At 38.6% G+C, this 24,539-nt stretch overlaps 1 protein-coding gene across 6 annotated transcripts in view; it reads left to right on the top strand.

The window, feature by feature from the left end:
* Nucleotides 1–22,270, top strand: part of TRAF3 (TNF receptor associated factor 3) — a 71,297-nt gene extending 49,027 nt beyond the window's left edge. For 3 of the 6 annotated variants that reach the window (XM_040600928.1, XM_040600927.1, XM_040600926.1), the window contains 5 exons: nucleotides 1,409–1,483; nucleotides 3,252–3,344; nucleotides 7,800–7,940; nucleotides 13,009–13,183; nucleotides 14,393–22,270. In XM_040600928.1, coding sequence (XP_040456862.1) covers nucleotides 1,409–1,483; nucleotides 3,252–3,344; nucleotides 7,800–7,940; nucleotides 13,009–13,183; nucleotides 14,393–14,964 — 1,056 coding nt within the window. In that variant the 3' untranslated portion in view covers nucleotides 14,965–22,270. The remainder of the gene's footprint in view (nucleotides 1–1,408; nucleotides 1,484–3,251; nucleotides 3,345–7,799; nucleotides 7,941–13,008; nucleotides 13,184–14,392) is intronic. The other 3 variants (XM_040600929.1, XM_040600930.1, XM_040600931.1) reach the window with 3 other exon arrangements.
* Nucleotides 22,271–24,539: the final 2,269 nt, after the last annotated feature.

The following is a 24,539-nucleotide window of genomic DNA, read 5'->3' as shown; positions in this document are numbered from 1 at the left end:
TAATTTTTTTCTGATGCTGTGAAAATGTAAATATTACTTAGGTGCATGATTAGGAATAACAATTTTTAATGCAGAAAATGGGAAAATGCCTGCCTAACAGTTTGCGAAAATTCTGTAGTGTGCAAGTGAATATCTTACTGTAGAATAAAAGGCAATTTTTCATGTTTAATTCATAACTCCTTGGCAGACTTCTAGTTTTGAGGAGTTGAAAATGTGGCATTCTTGTAAAGCCTGTTACACCACATGTCTCTCTTATATGGTCTTTTTTTTTTTTTTAACCATGTGTCTTTTGAAATTATACTGTGATTTTCTGCAGAGAGTGTTTAGAACATGAGGTGTATATCAGAGATAAGTGACCAGTTGCATTTTGGTATGAGATTTTAAAGACTGCCCTGTCTGTTCCAGAGCTACACGTTCAAAGCAGCACTGGTTCACCACTTCTTCCGATGGAGGTGGATGAGCTGAGTCATGTGGGGCTTATGGTGTGGGAATTTCAAATGACATTTTGAAACCCAAAAGAGTGGTGCCAGATGAGGAGCTAGGCCTTAGCTCCCGTCTGCTGTGTGGGAAATACAAACTGCAGATCCTGATTTTGAAGAGTATTTGTTGTACTAGCCTTTCCAAAAATGGCTCTTTGCTCCAACTTTCAGGTGGTTTGCATCCAGCTGCTGCCGTCTCTGCTGCAATGGCGGCTGTCTGTATATATGTATATGCTTCTGTGAATTGGTTTATTTTTAAATGAAAAGTTGTCTATGCTCCTAATAATCCAAGTTATTGGAATAAACCTCAATCTGTGAAAAATGCAGGCATTTTACTAATCAGTTTTAATCCTGTGTACTGCATTTTCTTTAGTTACTTAACTATACCTATTCTAAAACTCTTCATCTGTTTCATGCAGTACTTGTTTAGTCTTTTTTGTGTAATTTAACCATTAAGTTTAGGCACGGAGAATTGCATGTTATGTTTTGAAAAATTGGTTCCTCGTGAAACTAGGATTAAAAAAAATGTACTGTAGTACAGTGAAACTGATCTTAAGACTTGCTAAGAACATTAGTAAAATCACTTGTTGAGAAAAGATTAGTCTTTTGTTAAATTCAAATGAAATCATAAATAATTGTAGAGTGTGTTCTTGTTTGCTTTTTTTTAATTGGGTTGCCTATTGAAATAGTCTTTAGTAGAAGTTTCACTGTATAGTAAATGTATCACACTGTATTGGCATGTGCGTGTGGTTTACATATGTGTATATATAGTATTTGCACTTTAGCTTAGACTGGAGAAAATATACACACGTGTATTGTATGTTCTGCAAATGGCACACAATACAAACCTGATAACCTGTGCCCTTTATGTTTTGAGCATTATCATGCAAACGTCTTTTGCCAAAACTCACATTTTTTTCCTATTGCAGTTGAATGCACATTTGTCAGAATGTATTAATGCCCCAAGTACCTGTAGTTTTAAGCGTTATGGCTGCACTTTTCAGGTCAGTATATAACAATTATACTTCCCAATTGATGAAAATCTGCAAATAGAACCTAACTCTTTGACGTGAAAGTTCTGGACTTCTCTAGTCTTGGTTAACAAAAAAATCATCCAGTTGCACCAAGTGATTATGCAGCAGATGTTTGGTTTTGCATTTTAAAAATGAACAAAATAAAAAGCCCACACATTCCTGCAGTGGTTTGAGTACGTCTTGTTGAAGTAGGAAGATGACACATTTGAATAACTTAGAATAAAAGGAAAGTCACTTTTGTTCTTCAGAAAATAGACTAGTGACTTCAGTTGTTTCTATGAAAGTATTTATTTATTTTCTTAAGTTAAGTATGTTTATATTTTCTCTCATTTGGGTATCTTAATATTTTTAGGGTTAAACATAGGTTAGTGCACTTAAAGTGTAGTTTTATGTGCATTCATACGTATGTATGCACATAGGTGTATAATCAAAGCATAGCATGAAATGTATTTTTTAAAAAAATTAGATTTCAATCTTGGCAATCCCTGCAATATTTTTTTAAAAAAATAAACCCAAACCTCAGAGCTTAGTTTCAGTAGTATTATTCCTGTCTTTTCCAATATTCTGCTTCCCATACCATGTATCTTGGGGAATTTGGATGCTTAAGTAACGATGAGATTAGTCAGGAAATTTCAGAAACCACTGACAGGAAAAAGTGGAGTTTATCAGATAGTGTTTCATTTGTTAGCCCATGATAACTTAGAGGCAAGAACTGTAAGCAGCAACACTTCCCAATAAACTACTTCCTGCAGGTATTTCCAAGTTCTTAAGTAATGAGCATTCATCACTTTAAGTATTAACAGTAATGCTCTTAGTGGTAGAACTGATCAATGCTGTAACCCTGCCCACTGTTATGTCTTACGTATTGCCATTCATTTTATGTATGTATATGTGTGCATATATGTACATATATCCACATATATATTTTTAGTATTTTATATAGAGTACATACCTTGAGGATCATTGAAACCATTTCAGTTGCTTTGCAGCATATCTACCATCAAAGCTAATATACTCTGCATTGCAAAACACTTACTGAAGTACGTGTAATGCAACACAATACAAATGAAGTAATATGGTCTGCATCTTATGTACTCTGTATATGATCTATGTGTGTTCTGTAAACTTTTTATATAGTGGTTATCTGTAACAGCATTTATAGGTTGTGCAGAGGCAGCATATCTGAATATTATAGAGCAATCATGGTAACATCATAGGATAACAAAGTAGGCATTCTGATATCTCTCAAAGTAGTTTATAAAGCTGGCAATTTCCAGTGATTATATATTTATCCTAAATATTTGTCTTTAATGCTCAACTGAGGGAAAACTTAGCGCTTATGAAGCTGTTAATGAAATACAACAAAGTTTTAAATTATGGTTTGGGGAATTGGACATCGTAGCTTTTGTATGACTCAAGTTTTATTGTGCTTTATTCAGTGTAAAGCTACACAGATGACTCTACAATTAATTTTGTAAACCTTGTGCATCTTTATTGTCTCTGATGTATCAAGCACACTGGGTGGAGATACATGGCAGTTGTGTACAACACTTGCAATATTAAATGTATTCCTGACTTTTGTAAATTCCCAAGTAAATTTCCCGTCTCTCTGTGGTTCTGCAACATGCATCCGTGAACCAAAATATGTAGTGTTGGTTCGATGTCTTGATATACTCTTTCTTTGTAGGTTTAAAAGAAGTGGAATTGGCTAAAATGTATAAATTCTTTGTTGTCACAGGGAACAAACCAACAAATTAAAGCACATGAAGCCAGCTCAGCAGTGCAGCATGTTAACTTATTGAAAGAGTGGAGCAATGCTCTAGAAAATAAGGTATATCTTCTACTCACTTCTAATTTTCATTGATTTCTTTAAATCATTTAAAAATACTGGAAGAAGCACTTTTTTTTTGTTTAACAGCTGTTCAACAGTACAGCTAAAGCATTAGTAGGCTCCAAAAGCAGTCAGGCCATTTAGTATATCTGGTTCCTTTGTTATAATAAAATGCTGTGAGAAACTTGGCTTCGCAACTCCATATACAATTTTCCTTGTTGATAACTTAATTAAAACACTTTCTTCACATAGATAAATGTCCAGTATTACATTTCCTCTTTGAGCTGCCTTCTTACCAAAGGGAGGGTTCAGAAAGCTATGGCAGCACTGTGAGCTGTGGTTTTGCTACATTAGTATTTTTTCAGAGATAACATTATTGGAAATACCATGTAATAAATTGGTTATTTTATTTATTTATTTTTGTTCTTGCTCTCCAAACTTAATGACCTGCAAAAGTTAATTAAACATACTGTAACTCATGGGCATGATGATTTCTGCTTTAGTGCTAGACCAGAATGAAGTTCATGTTACTGTGCTTTCTTGGGACTGCTAGTTTTAGATTGTTTGGGATTTGGGAGATGCTGGGAACAATATCAGTATCAGCTATGATCCTTTGGATCATTTGAATTAGTTTGTCTCTTCTGCAAATAAAACTTAAGGCTTTGATTTAAAAATGCAAAACTTAAGAACAAATCACTTAAATCTTTTTCAGAAAGGTTTTACATAGCCATTAAAATAATGCTTTTTTTTTTGTTTTTTTGTTTGTGTGGAAGGAGGGGGGGAGCATCCAGGCAGATGGGAATTCCAGAATTACCAAACTATTGTACAAATGCAAGTAGAAGAGTCAGGAGCCCCTTCAGATTTTTTTCTAGAATGAGTTAAGTAAGAGTAACAATTCCAGTGTTAAGATCAGTGGCAGTTAAGATATATGCGGCTTGTGACTTCTGTCATCTCACAGTGGACTGCTATCTCAAATTCAGCAAACTGTCTAGAAAGCATATTCCCTTCTTATTCTACAGTGATTTCTTATGCATGGGTTTCCAGCAGGGTCTTGTCTTGCAGCTGCAGGAAGTGTAGTTTTAAAGCAGAAGTTAACATGAACAGCAAAATACGATTTTTATCCCCAGCACATTTGTCCCTGGACTCCTTGGTTTTGAACTCAAGCCCCAAAAAGAAACCATTGAACTTGGGAGGGTTTTTAGACAGAATTTCTACTGTGTATGTAGGTCTTAGTTTGATGATCAATAACAATACTTAAGTTTGCTTTTGCACTTCAATCTCTTTGTTTTAACACATACAAATTGATATCCTTAGTTCTTTTTTCATTAGTATAATTAAAACTATGCAATTTATTTTACATCATAAGAACAAAAAACCAGTTCCCTGTGACTTCCAGAAGATCATGTTCTGCCTTTTGCCAGTGTCCTGAGGGGTGCTCTGCCATTTAAACATGCCCAGCAGTTCTATGTTTGTCTCCTTTATAGAGCTAAGAGAATGTACACTTTACTACTCTTTTGTGTTCAATTTTTGGTTTAACTTCCGTTTAGGACATAGCTGCTTATCATTGTTTGTCCTTTTTTTTTTTTTTTTTTTTTTTTTTTTCACTTCCTGCTTTGTAGACTTCTTGCTATTCATAATAAAGAGTTGAATCACTGGAAATCCCAAGACTGTGCCAAGTTACCAGAATAGCTAACCACATATCATATGTCAGTGACTTTAATCTAGAGAAGGGTAACAAAATGAATTGTAACTTCATTGTTGCTGTCATCTTTGAGAAAATAAACTATTCTTGCACTGAAGAACAACAGTGCAAAGTTAAATTTGGTAATGAGTATCACAGAAGTCTTGGCCTTGGGGAAGTCAGTGAAAGTCTTGTTGGTTTCTGTAGGGCGAAGATTTCATTTGGGATAATCACTGTGATATGTACGGTGGTTGGCTTCTCCCAGTCACCACGTTCTTTAATAGTGCTTATAGATTATGCTAATTGAAAGTCTTCAGAACTGAAAAGCTTGTGCAAAGTTACGAGTTTGGTATTTGAAAATGGTGCTGTTGGCAGAGAGAAGTGAGAGAAGGTCAGATGTAAAATCTTTAAATCAAAACTCTGGGGCAAATTAGAATTTGCTGTTTGTTCACTCTGTGATGGGACAGACTTGCAGACTGAACTCCCATGGATTTTGTGATGTTGGAAATAATGAGTTGAACATCATTTTGTGGCTTTGTCACATTCTTAAAGAAATCCAGTGTAAACTGTTTTTAATATGTGACTTAAATATGTGACCTGTTTTAATCCAGTTTTTTGTGGCATGAGATTTCTTCCATTCTTTTTTTAGTGAGCAGTAACAAATGATAGCTTAATGTGAAAAGCTGCTAAGAGCATGCTTTATCCTAGGAATATTTCAAATATGACAAGAAGGTAAAGGAAGCTGATTGATGCAGTTTGTAAACAGATGCTGTGTTTCCTTTACCCTGTTTTTTACCTGAAGTTCCAAAGACATGCCAAATGCAATTAGGAAACTATATTTAGTGTTCAAGATTTCTTATTCACAAATTACCACTGAAGTACAATTACTGACTTAGCAATGACAGTTCTGTATGATTAAGGGCTGCAGGACATAATTCTGTTTTTCTAGTGTTCTGTAAAACTGCATGGAAAATCTCAGTACAAGACAGGCCCACGTTCTGTAACTTGTACAAAAATGGAAATGTAATGCTAGTGACACAGAATGTAACTGCCTTATGACTGGGAGGCCTGGGGAGGAAACGATGAGAGAAAGGGAATGTAAAGATCAGAATTAACTACAGAACTCTGATTCATTAAGGAAAAGGAGGACGCAAAAAATTAAAGTGGCTACCCAGCAGATCTGAAGTACGTGGGAGGCACGGGTACTAGTTTAATTTCAACTTGGTCTTGAAAATTTTCTCTCATACCTAGGCATGCACTCCTACAGCCTTGAGATTGTTTCTCTCTCTGCACTGGCAAAATTAGCTATATCTCATTTCTGTTGAGCCTCTTCTGCCAGTTTTTCCATATATAAAATGTGGAACTAATGTATGTGTGTATAAGCATACATGCTACACCATATTGAAAATCGAATACGTATATATATTATGGTACCTCTATGTTTTTGGGCCACTGTCTGATGAACCTGCTGAATGCCTGTGGCCTTTGGCAGTCCTTTGTCTAGTTTAGGTGAGTATAGAAATTGAAATTATTTACCTTTTTAAACAGGCTAGCTTCTTGAGTCTAGGAATTGAGTGACATGTGAAGTGATTTGACTATGTCTGATTAGAGGGCAGTTAAGGTGGTGGAATTCCACAGTAATACCCACATCAGAAGTAAAAATGGCTTATCCTCAAACTATCATCTGTATTGGGGGTGGTAGTGTAGATTTTTTGGGGAACATGAAGCATCCAAGTAATTGGTCTTAATGTGGAACGTTAATCAAGATTTTCCTGGGTCAAAAATGGTGCTGCTTCTTATCCATATAAAGATCTGTCTGTGGAACTAGTCAGGGCATGTCCAAAAGTAATTTGGTGTCAAAATGTTTGTTCTGTATGTTTTTGCTACTGAATAATTTTGGCCGGGGAAAAATGAGATTTTTAAAGAAAAGCAATCCACCACCACAAAGCAATCCCTTCCCCAAACCGTGTTAATGAACAGAGCACAGAATAGTGTGATAGAGAATGATTTATTGTATTACTTTAGTCCCCAGGGAGATATAATATATGATACTATTCTAACTAGGCGGCTGTTTTAAAATCAGAATGAGTCACTAATGAATGAATTCATAAAATGTCAATACAGAGAGAGAATATAATCCACACTCTGTAGCTCTTTAGGCTTTTCTACTTGTAGGCACCATTGGATTTTCTTTCAAATGCATGGATCCCTTCTGTATCCACTCATTTCAGGAGTTTTCATCACCATCATGTTCTGTGAAGCCAAGACAATTACATGTAGATTTTTTCCTTTAATTTGCTTTAGATCAGGATAGCATGGAGTAGGTGGGGAAGATTAATATTCCCTTTCCCAACTGACTTTTCAGCTGCTTGGCTTCTCTCTGACATCCCTTCTGTGCAGGGCTTTAGTTCTTAACACTAATCTAGAGCTAAATAGGTTGTTCTTTCCAAACTCCAAGCAACTCCCAAGTCAGTTAGTAGAACTCAGGAAACAAAGCCATTAAATAACAAACTGATTAAAGACAAGATTATGCTTAGACCCAAGTTCTTTTGCTGTTTATGTATCCCGTCTGCACTTTCATTAGCTAAAGTCGTACCAATACCATGCTTTGAAAGTGCAAAAGTAGCTGTCAGAAGGTTGGGGTTTGTCTATTTGCAAGACATGGGGAGAGACTTTACTAGGATCTCATCCCTTTCATGTGCGCAAGATAGTTTAACAAAGTTATAGGTATTTTTAATAAACTTTGGCAGGAGTAATTGTAGAATTTTTTCCAGGTGGCCTTGCTCCAGAATGAAAGTTTGGAAAAGAACAAGAGTATACAAACTTTACATAATCAGATTTGTAGCTTTGAAATAGAAATTGAAAGACAGAAGGAAATGCTGCGGAATAATGAATCTAAAATACTTCATTTACAGGTAAGAAATTTAGAATCTCCCCATTAAAGCAGAAATGGTAGTAGCTTCTGTTATGTGCCTTTACGCTTCTGAAGTGAGGTGTTCTAATTAAAAAGGGGGTGATAGTTTACCTTATTATAAAGCTATTCTGTGTTGCTTTTTTCTCCCCCTTCTGGTCAGTAGCTGGTTTGTTGTGCTTGGAGTAAGATACTTAACTAAAACACTGCAGTTGCCTAGCCTATGTTAAAACAAAAAACCCTGTTTAAAAAGCGAAAAGAATGAAAATGAAATTACAAATCTTGCCTGAAAAATAGTCATAATTATATTTTCTTCTCTGAAAAAAAATTTAATAAAAACCGCCACCAAACAAAAAAAACAAAAAAAACCCTCAAAAAACAACAAACCCTGAAGAACTACTATTGTCAAACTGGTGGACAAGATTAGCACTTTAAGACTGTTATGCGTATAATGTATATTTCTTTTCTGCTTGCTGGTATTGAAAAAATTATCAACAATGAGTGAGATCAGTTTGGTGTGGAATTAAACCAAATGTAGTACAGTGCATTTGAATACATTTTTCTTAGAAGGATAACAGAAACATGGATTTAAAAAAGTGTATCTGATTAGTCCTTTGCCCAGTAAGTGAATTTCTCATTCTGTGGTCTAAATCCCCTGGCCACAAGCCAGTGTCAAACCAGAAATGCCCTGGATGCTCTAGTGTGGTGCTTAGCCCAAGCTGAAATTCTTTGCTTTGCTTTAAGAGCTGACTTGGGATATGGATGCTGGGAATTTGTGTTAGCTTGTGCGATACTAACCACAATTAGGGATATCTCAGGAGATACTTAGCAAGCTATTGTGAAGGTATCATTCACACGTTATTTTAGTTTTGTGTGCTGCTAGAATACCAAATACCTATTTTAGCATCCAGCTTAAAGGAATGTAAATAAAATTGTCTTTTTCACATACTATTCACTTAACATACTAAACTGCAAGTGGTGATACTCAAGAAAGATACAAGTATCCAAACGAGTATAGCTGAAACTCAAAGGGTAGCACATTCAAAAGCTCAGAGCCTTGAGACCCTCAATGTTGGTTTATAAGGAAACCTTTAAGTTAGTCAACAGCAACATTTCTTCTTAAAAATTTATTTCTTTCCGTGTTCTGCCCACATAGTAACCAGTTTAGCTTGCCTTAGTCATTGTTATTTGGTCTGTTGATAGTCTGGGATATGGCTGCATGCTTACAGTATTGTATTCTAACACTGGGAAGCTAATCCTTGTATGTGTTGATACTGCTGATTGAATCTGCCAGGAGGTAAGTTAATTTGTAAGCCTGGGGTTTTTACACATGCTGTCTCAATAACCAGTGATGAGAGTGGAAATGGAAAAAAAACTAGAGGAGAGTTTTTCGTTATTGTCTTGATGACAGGCTGCAATATCTTTTTATTTCTTCAAGCTGTGTTAGCAAAATCAATTTTTGAATGGTTTATGTTTAGGAAAAAAATGCCACAAAACAATATGGTTGGCAGATTCTAACAGGTGCCTTTTTGGTAGTAAGAGGTACTGGGGAGAATGTGTTTTGCTCTTGTTCGTGGTGTCATCCCGTCCCCCACCACCACCTACTTCTTGCCAGCTATTTTGGTTTAGTTATTTTAAGCCAAACTGTGTTTTACAGCTATTTCAACCTGATTTATTCGCTTACTGGAACTTTCTGGTTCAGTCAGATTGTTAAGGGCGTCCTGGAAACACACCTCAATTTTTGTTTTTTCCCTGAACCATGTGATTAGCCTTTCTCTGTTGCCTACTGGGAGCTGAAGGAATTAGTTACCTGTTGTGAGCCATTCTTTTTCTGGGTTGCGTTGAGCAGCCATGGCTAGACAAGAGCCACAGATATTTCCAGTGTAGAACTAGCCAATTCAGGTCTGGGCAAGTGATACTTGCTTAGTCCCCCAAGTCCTATGCATGCTAGTTATTTGTAGTACGGTTGCAGTATTAGTTGTCATATAACTTTCTTTGGCTTGGGAACAGCTGCTTCACTGGGCACAACTGGCGTTACCTGCACTGCGAGGCATTTAACACAACTAGTGTAAATGCATCAGAGGTGTCTAGGCACTGTCAGGAACCTCAACCTTGAAATGTTCTGATTCAGATTAATTTTCTATATACTGGTCTCTAGGGAAGGTGTTCTTACCAAGAGAGTATATGATGGCTTTTTCAACTGCTGTCTCATGGAAAGAACTTTCACATCCAGTATCCAGTCTTTCTTAGGGGTATATAGAAGCATATTAGTAAGTCAAGTCTTAAGCTGAGTGTGGACGTGAGATACTTAGACAAAAGAAACAATGACCTTATGAATATAAAATTATTTGATTGGTAATACATCCTTCAGAGGAGGAGGAGGTATAATTTGTTTTCGCAGTCTAGTAGTACCTTTGGTTCCTTTTCTAGTGTGTTCTTTAGCTTTCCAGTTTTGCTCTGTCAGTTGCAGTGGAAAGGTACATTAAGAGCATCTGAAATAGAGAGATTTCTTCAGTTCCTCATGACATTTTCTAAATTTTAGTAAGAATAGTGCTAAAATTCTGCAAATGGTTTATTAGAAATACCAAACAAAACCTAGATGAAAATCAACATCAAGTAGATCCCTCAGTGGTTTGCCAGACATTACTGATTTACGACTGGATTACTGAGCTGGAGAGGTCAGTTGCTGGAGTAAAAAGTGCATGCAGAGAATTGATATCTACTTGAAAATTTATGAGTACGGTGTGAGACATCTGTGTGCTTTCTAATGGAGTAATTAGAGTGAAATTCTTCACTGCTGTATTAAACTCTGATTTAGTACATCAGTATCTCCCAGCATGAGTGAGGTTGACTCCCTGTAGGGTAAAAAGATAAGAGATCCCACTGCTTTAAAAAAAAACAGGATACAAGTCTATTTCTGATTATTCTGTCTCTCTTGAATTCTCATGGAGGGGTACAGGAGATAAAATACTACACATTTGCCAATGTGTGGCAGAAGCAGCTAATAACCAGAATTGGTTGTGTAAGTACAATGTAGACTGTTGCACACGGGTTGATGGAGAGAAGTTGATCCCTAATTACAACTTACGGTAAACTTCTCCTGAAAGAATAGCTTACACCTCTGCATCTTTACCACTTTCCTAGTTCATCAAAAAAATGTGTTTATTCATTTTGTTTGATACTGTGGTAGTGCCAAGAGGTCCCAGTTGGAAAGTAGAGCATCTCCATGTGAAGCACTGTACAAACCTATGACTGTGTTACTTTTGCCTTGGAGAGTTCATGTTTTGTGCAAGGAGAAAGATCAGACTTGGGCACACCTTGAGTTTACTTTTGCCTGTTAACTGTGAACTACTGGCCAGATCTTTTGGCTCTGCTCTTACAACACTCATTCAGGCCATTCTATGGTGTGTTTCCTTTTATATGTATAGCTACAGCCCTTCCCTATTTTATTTTCTGATTACCATCAGAAGTGAGAGGGTGTGACTGTGTTGTTATCTGATGATTAATTAGTATGTCCAGGCAAGTTACTTCATCTATTAATGGGGCCATACCGCTGTGTTTATGATTCAGTACACAGCTTTCCTTCACAAAGTCATGATTTTGCAAGTGAGATACATAAGCTTGTTTTAAAACACCAACATAGAAATAAATAGTTAATCTCAAAATATGTTACTTTGTGGTTTTGAGACACAATAAAATAAAACACTCCTAGAACATGACTTTGCTAGCTGGCTTATCAAATTGACAGACTTCAATTAATTGTTACAGACTTTCAGTATAAATGAAACCACATGATTAAAAGTAAATGCCTAAAAGGGGAAATGAAGGTTGCATGAGGCAGAATGGTTTTTGCTTCTTAAAAAAAAGTAGCAGTTGAGTACAAAGCAAGAAAATAAAGTTATTTTGCATTTACATTCTGGTTAGCCATGTGGATTCAATGTTCCCCACTGATGGGGAAAAACCTTTTTTACATATGTTGGCACTATATGATGATAAACTATAAAGTTAGATTTGGAATTTAACTGTAGGTGGTAGCAAAAGTAGTTTCTTGTCTCAAATACTTTTATTAACATTTGAACTTCACAACTGATTATGGGGTTCTGGCTAAAATTCCTGCTAGTCCAAATTAGCTGTGATAATGTGAAGTGCTATGAGTCTTTTGCATCAGATTTGAGGTAGACTGGGAAATAAGTCTCCTTTGTACTTGCAATATACTGAGGTGCTTGCAATGCCCCTCTTTCAGAGAATACCCCCCTTTCTATATATTTTTTTTCTGGAGTATTATATTTCATGACTTTCCAAAATCAGCTGGCGTTTGGTGTTTTTTTCTTTGCTTTCTTAAAAAGACTCAACCAGCAAGCACCTTCAGGATGCATGGCTTATTCAGTCTAGGAAGTAATGGTGGGAATTTTAAGAATGCTTAAGGGGACAGAAGTGGTAGTTTTGCTTTTACACTCTTGAGGGCTTCTGCTATGATTACGGGCCCATAGTAACTTAGGCTTTGATAACTGATTGATGTGAGCTTGCAGCTTGCTAATGCTGCTGTATCTGCACATACATATACTCCTGCTCCCTGTGTGCAAGAGTACTGGTGTTTTTCTGGAGGGGCAAGTTTATTTTGCTGTTACCCAATGATAAATGTGTGCACATGAGCAGCCACTTGATTCACATCATGGTAAGTTGTTGTGCCCATGCTTTGTTGCTTCAGTACTCTGACCTTCTGGTATCAGCCTATAATATCAACATAGAGACATTCAGAATATTGGTTCTTGCATTGAAAGTTGTTTGGTTGTTTTTTTTTAATTTAGATGAGAGCATACTAACAGTTCCTCTTTTTTTACTAATTGTGTTGATAATTCTGATAATGCTTTAATATTTATACCTGTACAGCACTAAAGATTTTTATAAGTGTTTTATAAATACTTGAGCTATTCCTCTAAATTTTCAACGTTTGTGTTACTAAAGTATTTGACATAAGTGAAACTTCTTTATATTGGAAATGTGTCCTTGTTTAATTTGCATAAATTAATGTCTTTTTGTTATTTTAACTCGTACCTTATTGTTTTATAAAGCGAGTGATAGACAGTCAGGCAGAAAAACTGAAAGAACTGGACAAAGAAATCCGTCCCTTCAGACAGAACTGGGAGGAGGCTGACAGCATGAAGAGCAGTGTAGAGTCCCTCCAGAACAGAGTGACTGAGCTGGAAAGTGTTGATAAAACTGCTGGGCAAGGAGCTCGAAATACAAGTAAGTATAAGCACAATGGACTGAAGTACTCGGTGCTGCTGTCAAGGAAAAAAAAAATATTTTGGATAGCACTCCCATGGTGATTTTTATGTGGAAGCATCAATAATGTTGGCTCTTCTGATTTTTCAATAGGGAGCTGTGTAATCCCTTTGGCAATGTTGCATTGCTTCTACACCGCTTCTTAGGCTTGATTCTAGTCTTGTTTTCTTGACCGCTGTCTTGATTACAGTATTAGTTCATTATAAGTAGTTTCTCAGTTGATCTTTGACAGCTAATAGCTTTCAGCAGGTTCTTTAAAGGTAGTGGTATATTGACAAGTCTTCTTTTATTACTCTTCTCCCCATGAATGGATCAGCAGTCTGGTTATCTACCTAAAAGCACCTGTCCAGATATCTATTACGGGGGGGGGGGGGGAGGGTATATTTGATCCAAAGAAAACTGTGGGATCTGCTTGAGAATAAGGTTATTGTCATGCTTGCTGAATAAAGTGGAACTGGAGATTTAGCAAGTAGTATAGATCACATGTAAGTGTTTAAATGATTAGGACAAAGAACTTAACATGTAAATAAATCTATATAAAGCAAACTCGCCATACAAATTCATCTGCTTCTTGGTATTGTATGTCGGCCAGTTTTGCCAGTGTGCAAAGACGAGTAACATTTTCACATGAGGAAAAGGGGACATTAAAAACAGCCTTCCCGCCAAACTAAGTGATCATATAATACAGAGCTAAGCTTGATTTTTCTGTTCTTTTGTGATGAACATTAGACATGGTAACAGCACTACACTTCTGAGACAAGTAGTGCCTGAGAAGAACAGTCATGCTTCTGAATTTCAGGGGGTTTATGCAGGGTGTGTGACCACTTCCAAGTTCTTCACTGTTAATAGGAATCTACAGATAATGCTACCAAGTCTCCTCTGAAAAAACTGAAGCCTCTGTAGTTAGATTGCTTAGTTTAGGCAAAATTTATGTTAGATGATTTGAATATTCGACTTTTACTGTATGCGTGATTAACACCCACATTTTTAGAAATCCCTAGATACTAGCTGGCAAACTGTTGTCTGTGGAAATTGCTTCATTAGTGGCCGAATGTGCTTTGGCTCTTGAGGAGGAGAGTTTTCTTACACAGTAGGAACATTAGCGAATGATTTTTACAGTCTTTAGAAAAATTAGCTTTTCTCACCCCTGTCCTTCCTGTTTTCTAACAGGCCTGCTAGAGACACAGCTGAGCAGACATGATCAGATGCTGAGTGTTCATGATATTCGGCTGGCTGACATGGACCTCCGATTCCAAGTTTTAGAAACTGCCAGTTACAACGGAGTATTAATTTGGAAAATTCGAGATTATAAACGTCGGAAGCAAGAGGCAGTTATGGGGAAGACTCTGTCATTGTACAGCCAACCCTTTTATACTGGATACTTTGGCTACAAGATGTGTGCCAGGGTTTACCTTAATGGAGATGGCATGGGAAAAGGGACGCACTTGTCGCTGTTTTTTGTCATAATGCGTGGAGAATACGATGCATTGCTTCCTTGGCCATTTAAACAGAAAGTGACTCTCATGCTAATGGATCAGGGACCGTCTCGACGCCACTTAGGAGATGCTTTCAAGCCAGATCCCAACAGCAGCAGTTTCAAGAAGCCAACTGGAGAAATGAACATTGCATCCGGCTGCCCAGTCTTTGTGGCTCAAACTGTTCTAGAGAATGGAACGTATATTAAAGATGATACTATTTTTATTAAAGTCATAGTGGATACATCGGATCTACCAGACCCCTGACATACAATAGGGGAGGCGGATTAAACAGAAGACAACTCCGTTTGGGGTTTTTATATCAGTTTGTCTTCAGTCAGAGGTCCTAAAGCTCACAGAACCACCTTGTGGAACAGATGGAAGAGTTTGAAGGCATAACTGCATAGGGTCCAATTGCGAAAGTAGCAACACATTAAGAAATCATACCATGGTATATTTTTTAATAGAACTAGCAACACTTAAGCTCTGAAGAATCACTTATCCCTCCTGAGGATAATGATTATGGTCAGAGAGGATTTTTTTTTTTAACTTATTAATGCTCTAGTCAATTGGAGGTGAAAAGACATATACAGTATGTGCTGAATAAATTACTGACTTTTCTTTCTTTAAGCTAGAATACAAAAACAAAAAAACTTCACACGTGGGCTAGCTGGAAATTGTCAGCATGTTAAAAGAAGAAATGATGAAGTAATGTTGCAATTATGATATTATTTGAAAAACTGAGGTGCAATCTTGTCTGAAATATAGTATATTGTCTTTTTAAGGCCTCATCTGGTCTCTGTTTTAATAATTACTTTGTCAGAAGATCTTGGAAAAGTTTCCATGTCTTCTCAAAAGTATCTGAATCAAAATCATAGTTTTATTTAAAGTTCTATTGTTACAGAAAACATTTTATTTTAAAACTGTTGATAGACTGATATTTCTTGGAAGAAAAATAGAAGATATCAAACACTGGTTATCACTTGTGATAGAAAAAAAACCTATTCAATTCTGTTATTTCTCTTTAGAAATGTAAACCTACAATATATGTCGTAGTTAATGACACTATTTCAAAATTAAGGAAAAATCACTCATGGATGCTGTGCATCATTATCAGATTTATAATTGTTTTCACCCTAAAATAGGGCATTTGTTGAACTTTGGAGTTCTAAACGGAATCCTGTACATTTTTTAAAGTTCTGCCCCATGCTTTCCAATCAAGCTATATATGTTGCACATTATGCTGTCAGCAGTATATAGTATTTTCAGTATTGGGGAGGAGGATTAGTGCTGAAAAAAAGCCTATATGTTCGTTCTGTACTAGCAGCCATTGCTTCTTAAGGACAAGTCAGCTATGTCTTAATACAGTGATGGTGGCTTGCATGCATACATGTGCCTTAGATGTGCTGTGCTGCTTATAAACCATAGCTTTTTTATTCAGATTAATTCTGATATCTGAAATGGTAGTTTAATTGGACTTCAGGCATAATGTTTAGCCTTGTCTTCAGAGCCCTTAGGTACCTTGTGATGTACAAAATAGAAGCCAAAGCCCTTTTCTTTGGCTTCTGGAGCTTCTATGACTTGGCCATGGTGGAATCCAACTTATTCAGGTGCCAAAACGTTATGCTCAGTGCTCCTATGGAGCTTGGACTAGACAGTCTCCATGGCCACTGTGAAGGCAGGTGACATTTTTTCCTCTAATGCCTGTGGTTGTAGGGTGGCATCACTTGAAACGGACTGATCTGAGAACTCTGTGGGGCTGTGAATGTATATGCTCGTGACAGCTTTTCATAGCAGACTAGCATCCTAACAGGGAATGCATGGGCTTCTTTCTTGTAACAGCCTGAACTGCAGTGGAAAGCATTTGCTAGCCCTGAAACATGCTGATTGCAACCTGCTGTGTTCATCTGCTTCTGTTTAATAGCCTGTGACAAGCAAGTCTAGAGACATAGTCTGACTGTGGTGCACTTTAAAATCAAAGAACCTCTTAGGCAGAACAGACTTGCACCCCTATGTTTTTAGCCTTTGTGGGCTTGAAAGAAAACGTTGCATCTCAGCCTTTAATGTCAGGTTGCATCAGTTTTCTGCTTTTTGAGGCGTAGTCACAATTTTTGTCTAAGGTGCAGTTGAATTCATGCCTTTGTATTTCAGCTCGTCTTTGCCGTTGTCTTTTTTGGCTGTGCCTTCACACACAGTGCCTGCAAGAAGTATTTATGAATATACAATGCATGCTAAGTGGTCTTCATGGGTTTTCCAGGCACCTGCTAGAATACTGCCTGCTGCTGACTGTCACAACTGTCAGCAGCAACTTGTCTTCCTTTTCTCGCCTTCCATCGTCCAGGTGCTGTACTCTCTTTATGGTACATAGCTGTCAACGGGTGCAAGCTCAAATATGGAGGCATGTGCTAGCATTTAATTTCTAGCACAGAAGGAGGATGTTCTGCACAAGAGATAAGTATCTACAGATATACTGGCATCTATATCTCTAGATATAATTATATGGCACTTGCAGTTTTATGCAGGCTGCATAAGCAAACCCATCACTTTACGCTTTCGGGCGAAGGTTCGCTCAACTTGTGTTATTTTAATAATTGTGAATGTAGGCAGCTGAGCTTTTGTGTTTGTGCATCACAGAATTTTACTGAAAACAGGATTCCCAAGTGGAAATGTCCAAAGGACTCTCCTCCCATTGCTATTGCATGTCTTGAAAACTTAAATGAAACCGTTTGGCCATCTCAAAACAGTTTATATCCTGTTTCAATCTGGGACTTGGAGGAGATTTCTAGTATAAGCAGGGCCCGGCATATTCTGCAGATTTGTGACTACAGTTTCCAACTCCTGTGACAGAATTGCGCTTCTAAATCCAGGCTCTTTAAAAAAGGAGGAAAAAAGTGTTTCCAGCCTTTGTGATTGAAAAAGGACTTTGAAACATGAGAAAGTGTAAACTAATAGGGAAGTCTTCCTGAGTCTGCACACAGCCTAAACTAGTAGCTTTAAGAGATCTGAATATCTCCTCTTAGTGGGATATTGACTCAGAAACTTCATAGAGAAGTTTAAATATGAACACTGCTAACTATATTAATGCCGATCACTGTAGCAGAAACATCAGTCACTGTTGTATTTCACAGATCTCTATGCTGCTTTCCACATCTCCCAAGTGCCGAAAGCACCAGCTGCCAGTATCTTCAGCTTCACTTGGGCAGCTTTTATAATGCAGTAATGTGCTATCAATATAAAAATATTTTTGCATATATGCTTTTTATCACAGTTAATAAAATGGAGGCCTACTGCACTTATTTTTTAAAACTACATGAAGCTGCCAGAGAATTTCCAGTTTGCCAACCCTGCCTACTGTGAAATCCAGGATCTTGCTACACAAATGTAGACACCGCCTGCTGTGGAATACCCAAAGCCTTGACTGTAACACCCCTTTCTCCGCAGAACTCGCGGCCATCTCTGTAGAGTTCTTACTGTGTACATAGAAAATCGGTTTCCTCTGCTTTCCAGCAAGGAGTATGTAGCATTTTGTGAACACAAGGCCACTGTATATTCTCTAAATTGAAAGGAAAAGATACCTGGTGCTTTACTCAACACTTAAAATTATTTAACTTTTTTTTCTCATCATTGAAATGCCCTTTATCCTTTTTTCTATATGTTCCTGACCAGATATCCAAAGTTTTCTAGGGTCTGTCTGTTTAAAGTGATTCATGAGGCAGCAGTCTGCCCCCACATACGCTCTTGAATCCCAGCTAACTCCTGTGGTGTGCCATTGTTGCAAGGGGGTCCCAGAGTATTTGCTTTACTTTGAAGAGAGTTTCTTCAATGGAACTTTTTTTTCCTCAGCTTAGTAATTCTTAGCAGCACACAACTGAAGTCTCTTGCTGGTATTCTTTCTTAACGATGACGCTTCAAGTTACGTACAAACCTCTTCTGTTTCCAGTTTTCTCTAGGGAGATTCCAGTGTATGACTATGTGGATGTTGCCCTTTTTGTACACTCTTCAGCACAGGATGAGTGCGTCTGTTACCTAGAAAGTAAGACTTGAATTCTAAACAGGATGAAACTATTTGGGTGTTTAAAGACCAACCTGTGATGCTGATGCATGACCATGTCTGCATTTCTTCTCTGATCTAATTAAAGGGGTCTTGTTTCAGTTACTGTCTACATGGTACACCTTCAACTGCTGACTTACAATATGCAATGTTGTTTTCAGCCTTGTACTGTAAATGTTCTTCACAATGAGAACGTGCAATAGGGAAAAGGGGATGATGGATGGCATAATTTTGACAGAAAAAGCGTTGTGGGTAACATGCTAGCTTTCTTATAAATATGAAATACAGTTTACTTCCTTTTCCCATGGATTTTCCTACTTGGAAAAGGAAAGTTGAAGATACGTGCCTGTTTCTGTGCCTGGTGAATTTCTCAAATGCAAAGGTAATGGAGATTGTGTTAGTTGTAATTTAAGTGTTGAACCCATGAATGGTAGGTTGTGATTGTATCGTTCATGTTTCTCAGCTTGCCGTGATTGCGGCTTGTTGAGGTGGAGTTTAAAAGCTATCACCTATTTGTATCTGTATTCCATCATGTGGGATAGGCGTTTCACCAACAATGCAAGGTTTCTGTTGTTTTCTTTTGTTTTTAAAACACTGGTGCTGTTTGGTCCAAGACAGAGAAGCATGTAGAGTGACAAGAAAAGTTGCCTGCACCACAGAAGAGTGACAAATGTGACTGCAGTATCGATGCCTTGATATGATTTAACTATGCAAATATACAAATAGGTGAGGGGGAAAAATTCTTGGGTTGCATAACTAATCTCTTAGGTTTTGCTCTGTAAATGACTCATACGTGTGTAGGTACATACATATACACACAGACATGCATGCACATATATATGCAATGTCTTTATGTAGAAGTGATGAAACAAAACCCTTCAAGTTATACTTGATCAATTGGTGCAAATAGAACTTGCTGCTGCTAAGGGAGGATCTTGGCTAAGGACAAACTTTGCATTCACATATTCCAGGTTTGAAGACCTGTATATAGTAAACAGTTTGTTTAGTCTTTCTGAAGACCTTGGAATGTCATCTAGGACACATGTCCTTCCTCATACTCTGCTATTTGGAGGTTCCGCTATTTTGAACAAGCATGGTGATGGGCAAGTTGTTGATGGCAAATTCTTTCCTTTAATTTGGGAACAAAATATAATAAAAAGCAGCTGGACCTCTTCCTGGAATTTCTGTCGTGTTCAGTCAATACCTCTATATTCTGGTTGACCTAGAAATCATAGTTACTGCAATAAAAACAATCGGTTTGGGAATTCAGCCTGTCTGAGAGTAGTTTTTAGTGCTATTTACAGTGTAGGAAGCACTTTGCATCTGCAAACATATTCCTCTTAGAGCAAGTGCTGTTTAGCTTTTCTGGAAAAAGGAAAAAGGAAACCAGGGATGAGATGTGACTTGCCCAGAGTCATTAAAGGAATCTCCCAGAGCTGGGACCGAACGAGGGTTTCCAGTTTTCCTAGTGTTATCTTCAAATCACTAGGTTTTACTCATTTAATACATTTGTCCTTTAAAGGAACTGAAAAAGGATTTGATGTACCTTAAAAGACCCACATCGGGACAGTAAGGGCTAGTATTAAACATACAAGCTGTCGTGATTTGGGGTTGTACGTGTACGGTAGCCCAGATGTTGCTCACTACTCGGTGCTTTGCACAGCCTGCAGAGTGGAACGCCAGCACGATGTGTCAGCGTGAGTAATCACAGCACATGCGTGTCCTGGTCTGTTTGTTCAGAATCACCCAACAAAGTATGTCTCACTTGATGCCCCTCTTAACTGAGGAGGGGGTATACAATTTTAAAGTGAAGTGGCTTCGTCTTAGTTCTACCAGCCTGTAGCGTGACCAACCATTTCTTTCTTGTGGGGCTTTCTTCCTTTTTCTTTAAACCAAAATATGGAGGGCTTAGTTGTTCTTCCCTGCCTCTTAATCCAGGCCTTTGAGAAGCACCAGATAGGACAGTTGTGGAAAACTTTGGACTGCTGATTCAGGGACATCCTCTTAAGATTTAGAAGAGTAGAGATCTACAACATGTAAGGGATCTGACTATTCCTATTTCTTTTCTGATTTGTGGTCAAGACTGCAGCTTCTGTCTTCCATTTCATGATCTTTAGTGTAGATACTAGGCTGTGTTTGTTTAGATTTTTTTCCCTCCAAGTTAGGATTAGTTCCTTAGGGTTCAAATAAGTTCTAAATTTCACAGAGAAGCACCTGAACCAAAATCCTGGACCCAAACATCCCAGACTTGATGTGGAATTCAAATCTGGATCCCAACTCTGTGGCTTACTAACCTACCCATTTAGGGAAGGGTTTGTTGTCTCTACGTGGTGTTTGTGTTTTTGGTCCTTTGGAACTAAGCTTTTAATTTGGTTGCCAGTTCTGCAAGGACTTTTTAACTTCTTAGCAATGCCGGTGTTCACACGCTCCATTGCTGGCAGTGCGATGCGTAGTGATAAAATTTGACTCTGTCTAAGGGTTACTGAGATAAACCAGCATTATCATTCGTAAAGGTCATTTTCTTGCATAGTGTTCTGAGCTTTGGATTTGAATATAGCTCACACCTGAAAGGACACATCTTCCAACTATGACCTGCATCACTGGCAGAGAGTTGTATAATTTGTACTTGTGGAATGGGAAGGTACAAGCTTCCATCATTGCTGATGCATCATGTGATCCACCTGTTTTGTTTTTCTTAGTGTTGTTTGGTTTATAGATTATTTTTCAGTTTTATAGAAAAAAAAAAAAAGGGGGAAGTTCAGGATTTTTTCTACAAGGTATAAAACTCCAATGATTTAGTGGTGACTAGAGAGCTGTGAAAAATACCCCATTAGGAGATGATGGGCTAAACGTAGGTCCATTTCTCTTAGACAAGTAGGATAACCTTTAAGATGCATGGAACAACGTAATAATCGGGAAAACGAAAGCTGACATTTGTTTCCAAGAAATTCTGTAAGAAATATCTATGGAAAAGACATCAGTGATCGAGAATAATGTACAAATTAACGTGTTTGAAACTTGTGTATCCATTTCTTTAATCTCATACTCTTCAGTGAACGGTACACTTGTGTTCAGTTTTATGATCAAAAACAAAGACCAAAGAAGGCCAACCTCATTTGATTGTGTATATTCTGCCTGTCTTAATTATCAATAGCTGTAAGGATACAGTGCAAGTGATCTGGTAACCAGTGGTTCTCGTCCTTTTCTTTTAGGGGGAAAAACAACTTTAAAATGTATAATTTATTGCTCAGCAATAACCATGTTGTTAAAATAATAATATGAAAAAGGAATTAGCAACATGTCTTAATTTCCCAATAGCATTATTATATGTTGTATTTCAGTTTATTGTATATTGTGTTTTTGTATTTATTTGTGTTTGGAGGTCTTGCTATGTCTTTTTGTGTTTAAATGCTAATAAACAAGGACAGTGTGTAAGAGTGTAGAATGCCAAACTCTGAAATGCTAAACTGTGTTATTAAAGAAAAAATAAATCTAAGTAGGAAATCATATTTTTTAAAAAAACCTGGTGTGTTGAATTTGAATGGCAGCTGTTGACTTGCAGGTGGCCAGGGTGCATCCTTTCTCCTCTCTGAACCCATGGTAGGTTGGCTGTTTGGTGCTTTACACTTACATGCCTGATAGACCTTTATTGTGGCACATCCCTTCATCTTCACAGGAGACTTGCCATAACTTTTATCAGTCCGATTTTCAATGTGATAACTCTGCTAGAATAAACAAGGTGATGGTATTCGTCCTAACATGAGTGTCAGGAGTCGTTATGCAAATAGAGTAGAAATAATTGAAATGGCTTTTCATGTAGTTTTGGTACACCACTTTCCCAAAGAGGTGTGGGAGAGGAAAGGCGAGAGTATGGCTTGAATATCTGAGGATGTAGATTATTAGTTTTTTTCTTCTCCAGTGTCATTAATGACCTTTCGCAACTCAGAAATGCATTTCAGGTGTGTTTTTGAAATGATGGACCACAGTGCAGTCTGTAAAAGCAGCACCCTGTTTTGAAGTGAGTGAAGCAGTATTTCTGCCGCATTTCAGATCTGCCCTAGTGATGAAAACCCTGATCCCCAGCGGTGGGTGTGAGGCACGCCTGATCCGTCTGTCCTTCTGTTTATTCTTCCCTTGCACCCCTTCCTTACTGAAATTCCCATTTCCTCTCTTTCACATCACTATAGGGGTAATACTGGGTTTAGCAGTGCAGGAATGTCCTGCCCGTGCTGAGAGGCAAGACCATGGTGTCTTGGCAGAGTCCACCGTTGGGCTGCTGGCACCCAAATGTGAGTATGACCTCGCCAGCTGATGCTGGTGTTTGCAGCAGGTAATCTGGAAGTGCTGGGTGGCTGCCTGCCTTTTCTTGGCAAGATGGGGACACCAGAGAAAAGGCAAATACAGGAAGGTGGGCACGGTGAGAGGGAAGGATGGCTAAGAGGTGCCGTCCGGGATGTGCTGAGGCAGATGTTCCCAGCTGCTGCAGAGAGCAGTCACCGGTATGTGGATGCTCTGGCATCCCCTGCCCTGCTCATCACACTTCCCACCCTTACTCCGCTTGAGGCTGTGCCGCCTAAAGCTCTTCGTATCTCCTCGCTGTGGAGTGTGAAAGGACGGTGAACTTCCTTGTCTTAACGAAACGGGTTACCTTCAAGCAGAGGCCTCTTAAGGAAGAGCAACCTTTGCTGTCCCCAGAGCTCCTCCTCCCATTATTATTATTTTTTTTTTTTTTTTTTTTTTTTTTTTTTTTGCTTGGTGCTGCTCAGGCGTGACGCTTGTGTCATTATAGTGCTGCAGGAGAGGTGGAGAGGAAACAAATTGCTTTACACGTGAAGGCAAACCCTGATTCTCTCCACCTCTCTGCTCCGCCTCCCCAGCAATGGATCTTAATTGAAACGATACATGATGCTCTTCCCGGCAAGAATGAGTCTTCAAAGATTTCTTCTTCGCAGCAGGCCGCAGATGGCAGCCGGCGGCTTTGCAGCATGCTGTCCTCCGGCGGTACCTGGGGTGACGGGAGCAGTGCCGGCCCTGGGGAGCAGAGCAGCCGGGGGGTGTGGGCTGAGGAGCAATCCTGGTCTACAGAGGGTGCTGTGCAGACACGGATGTTGCCTGAGCCTGGACCTGCTGCTTGGGCCATCTCTTGCAAGAATTGCGGGGAGATTTTTATGGGTTGGTTAAAATTTTTTTGAAGTTGCCTCGTGTTTCAAGCCTTGGGTTTGCTTGCTGTCTGTGAAGGAGAAAGATTTTCAAAACCTCTTGACTTCTTGGTTCTGCAGATGGACCAATCTCCTGCTCTCTGGGATAGGCTGCTTCAGTGGGACCAAGTCCTGGAATTGTTTGAGGAAGGGGAAAATAGCCAGTGGTCAAAACAAGTGATGAAAGAGGTGACTTCCCCCATCCTTCCCCAAAGCCAGTTTTCCCCGAGTTAGTTGTGTGGTTCCTTCCCGCGTGCCTGGGTTGAGCCCTGGTGGCTGCCACCGTCAAGTAATGTGTCTGGCTTGTCCTTGTTAGGCCAAGAGAGATGAAAACCCCAGTGTCCCCCCGTGCCCCCCTAGGCAAACGTGGCACCTGGAGAGGGTGAGCCCACCCAGTGCGCGGCTCCTTTGGGGTGATCTCTGGCAGTAGTGAACGTTGGACCCCGATGTGTGCTCTTGTGTGTCCCATAGGACCTGAATTCCCACCAGCTGGGCTGGCAAAGACTGAAGAGACCCTGGGGACTGACTCGCACCCTGTGGGCGGCACGTGGGGTGAAGCAGCGTTTGGCTGCAGCTCAGGGTGCAGTGGGTGG

Source organism: Falco naumanni, chromosome 7 (assembly GCF_017639655.2).
Source record: "Falco naumanni isolate bFalNau1 chromosome 7, bFalNau1.pat, whole genome shotgun sequence".
NCBI lineage: Eukaryota > Metazoa > Chordata > Aves > Falconiformes > Falconidae > Falco > Falco naumanni.
This window is presented reverse-complemented; position numbering and strand designations above follow the sequence as displayed.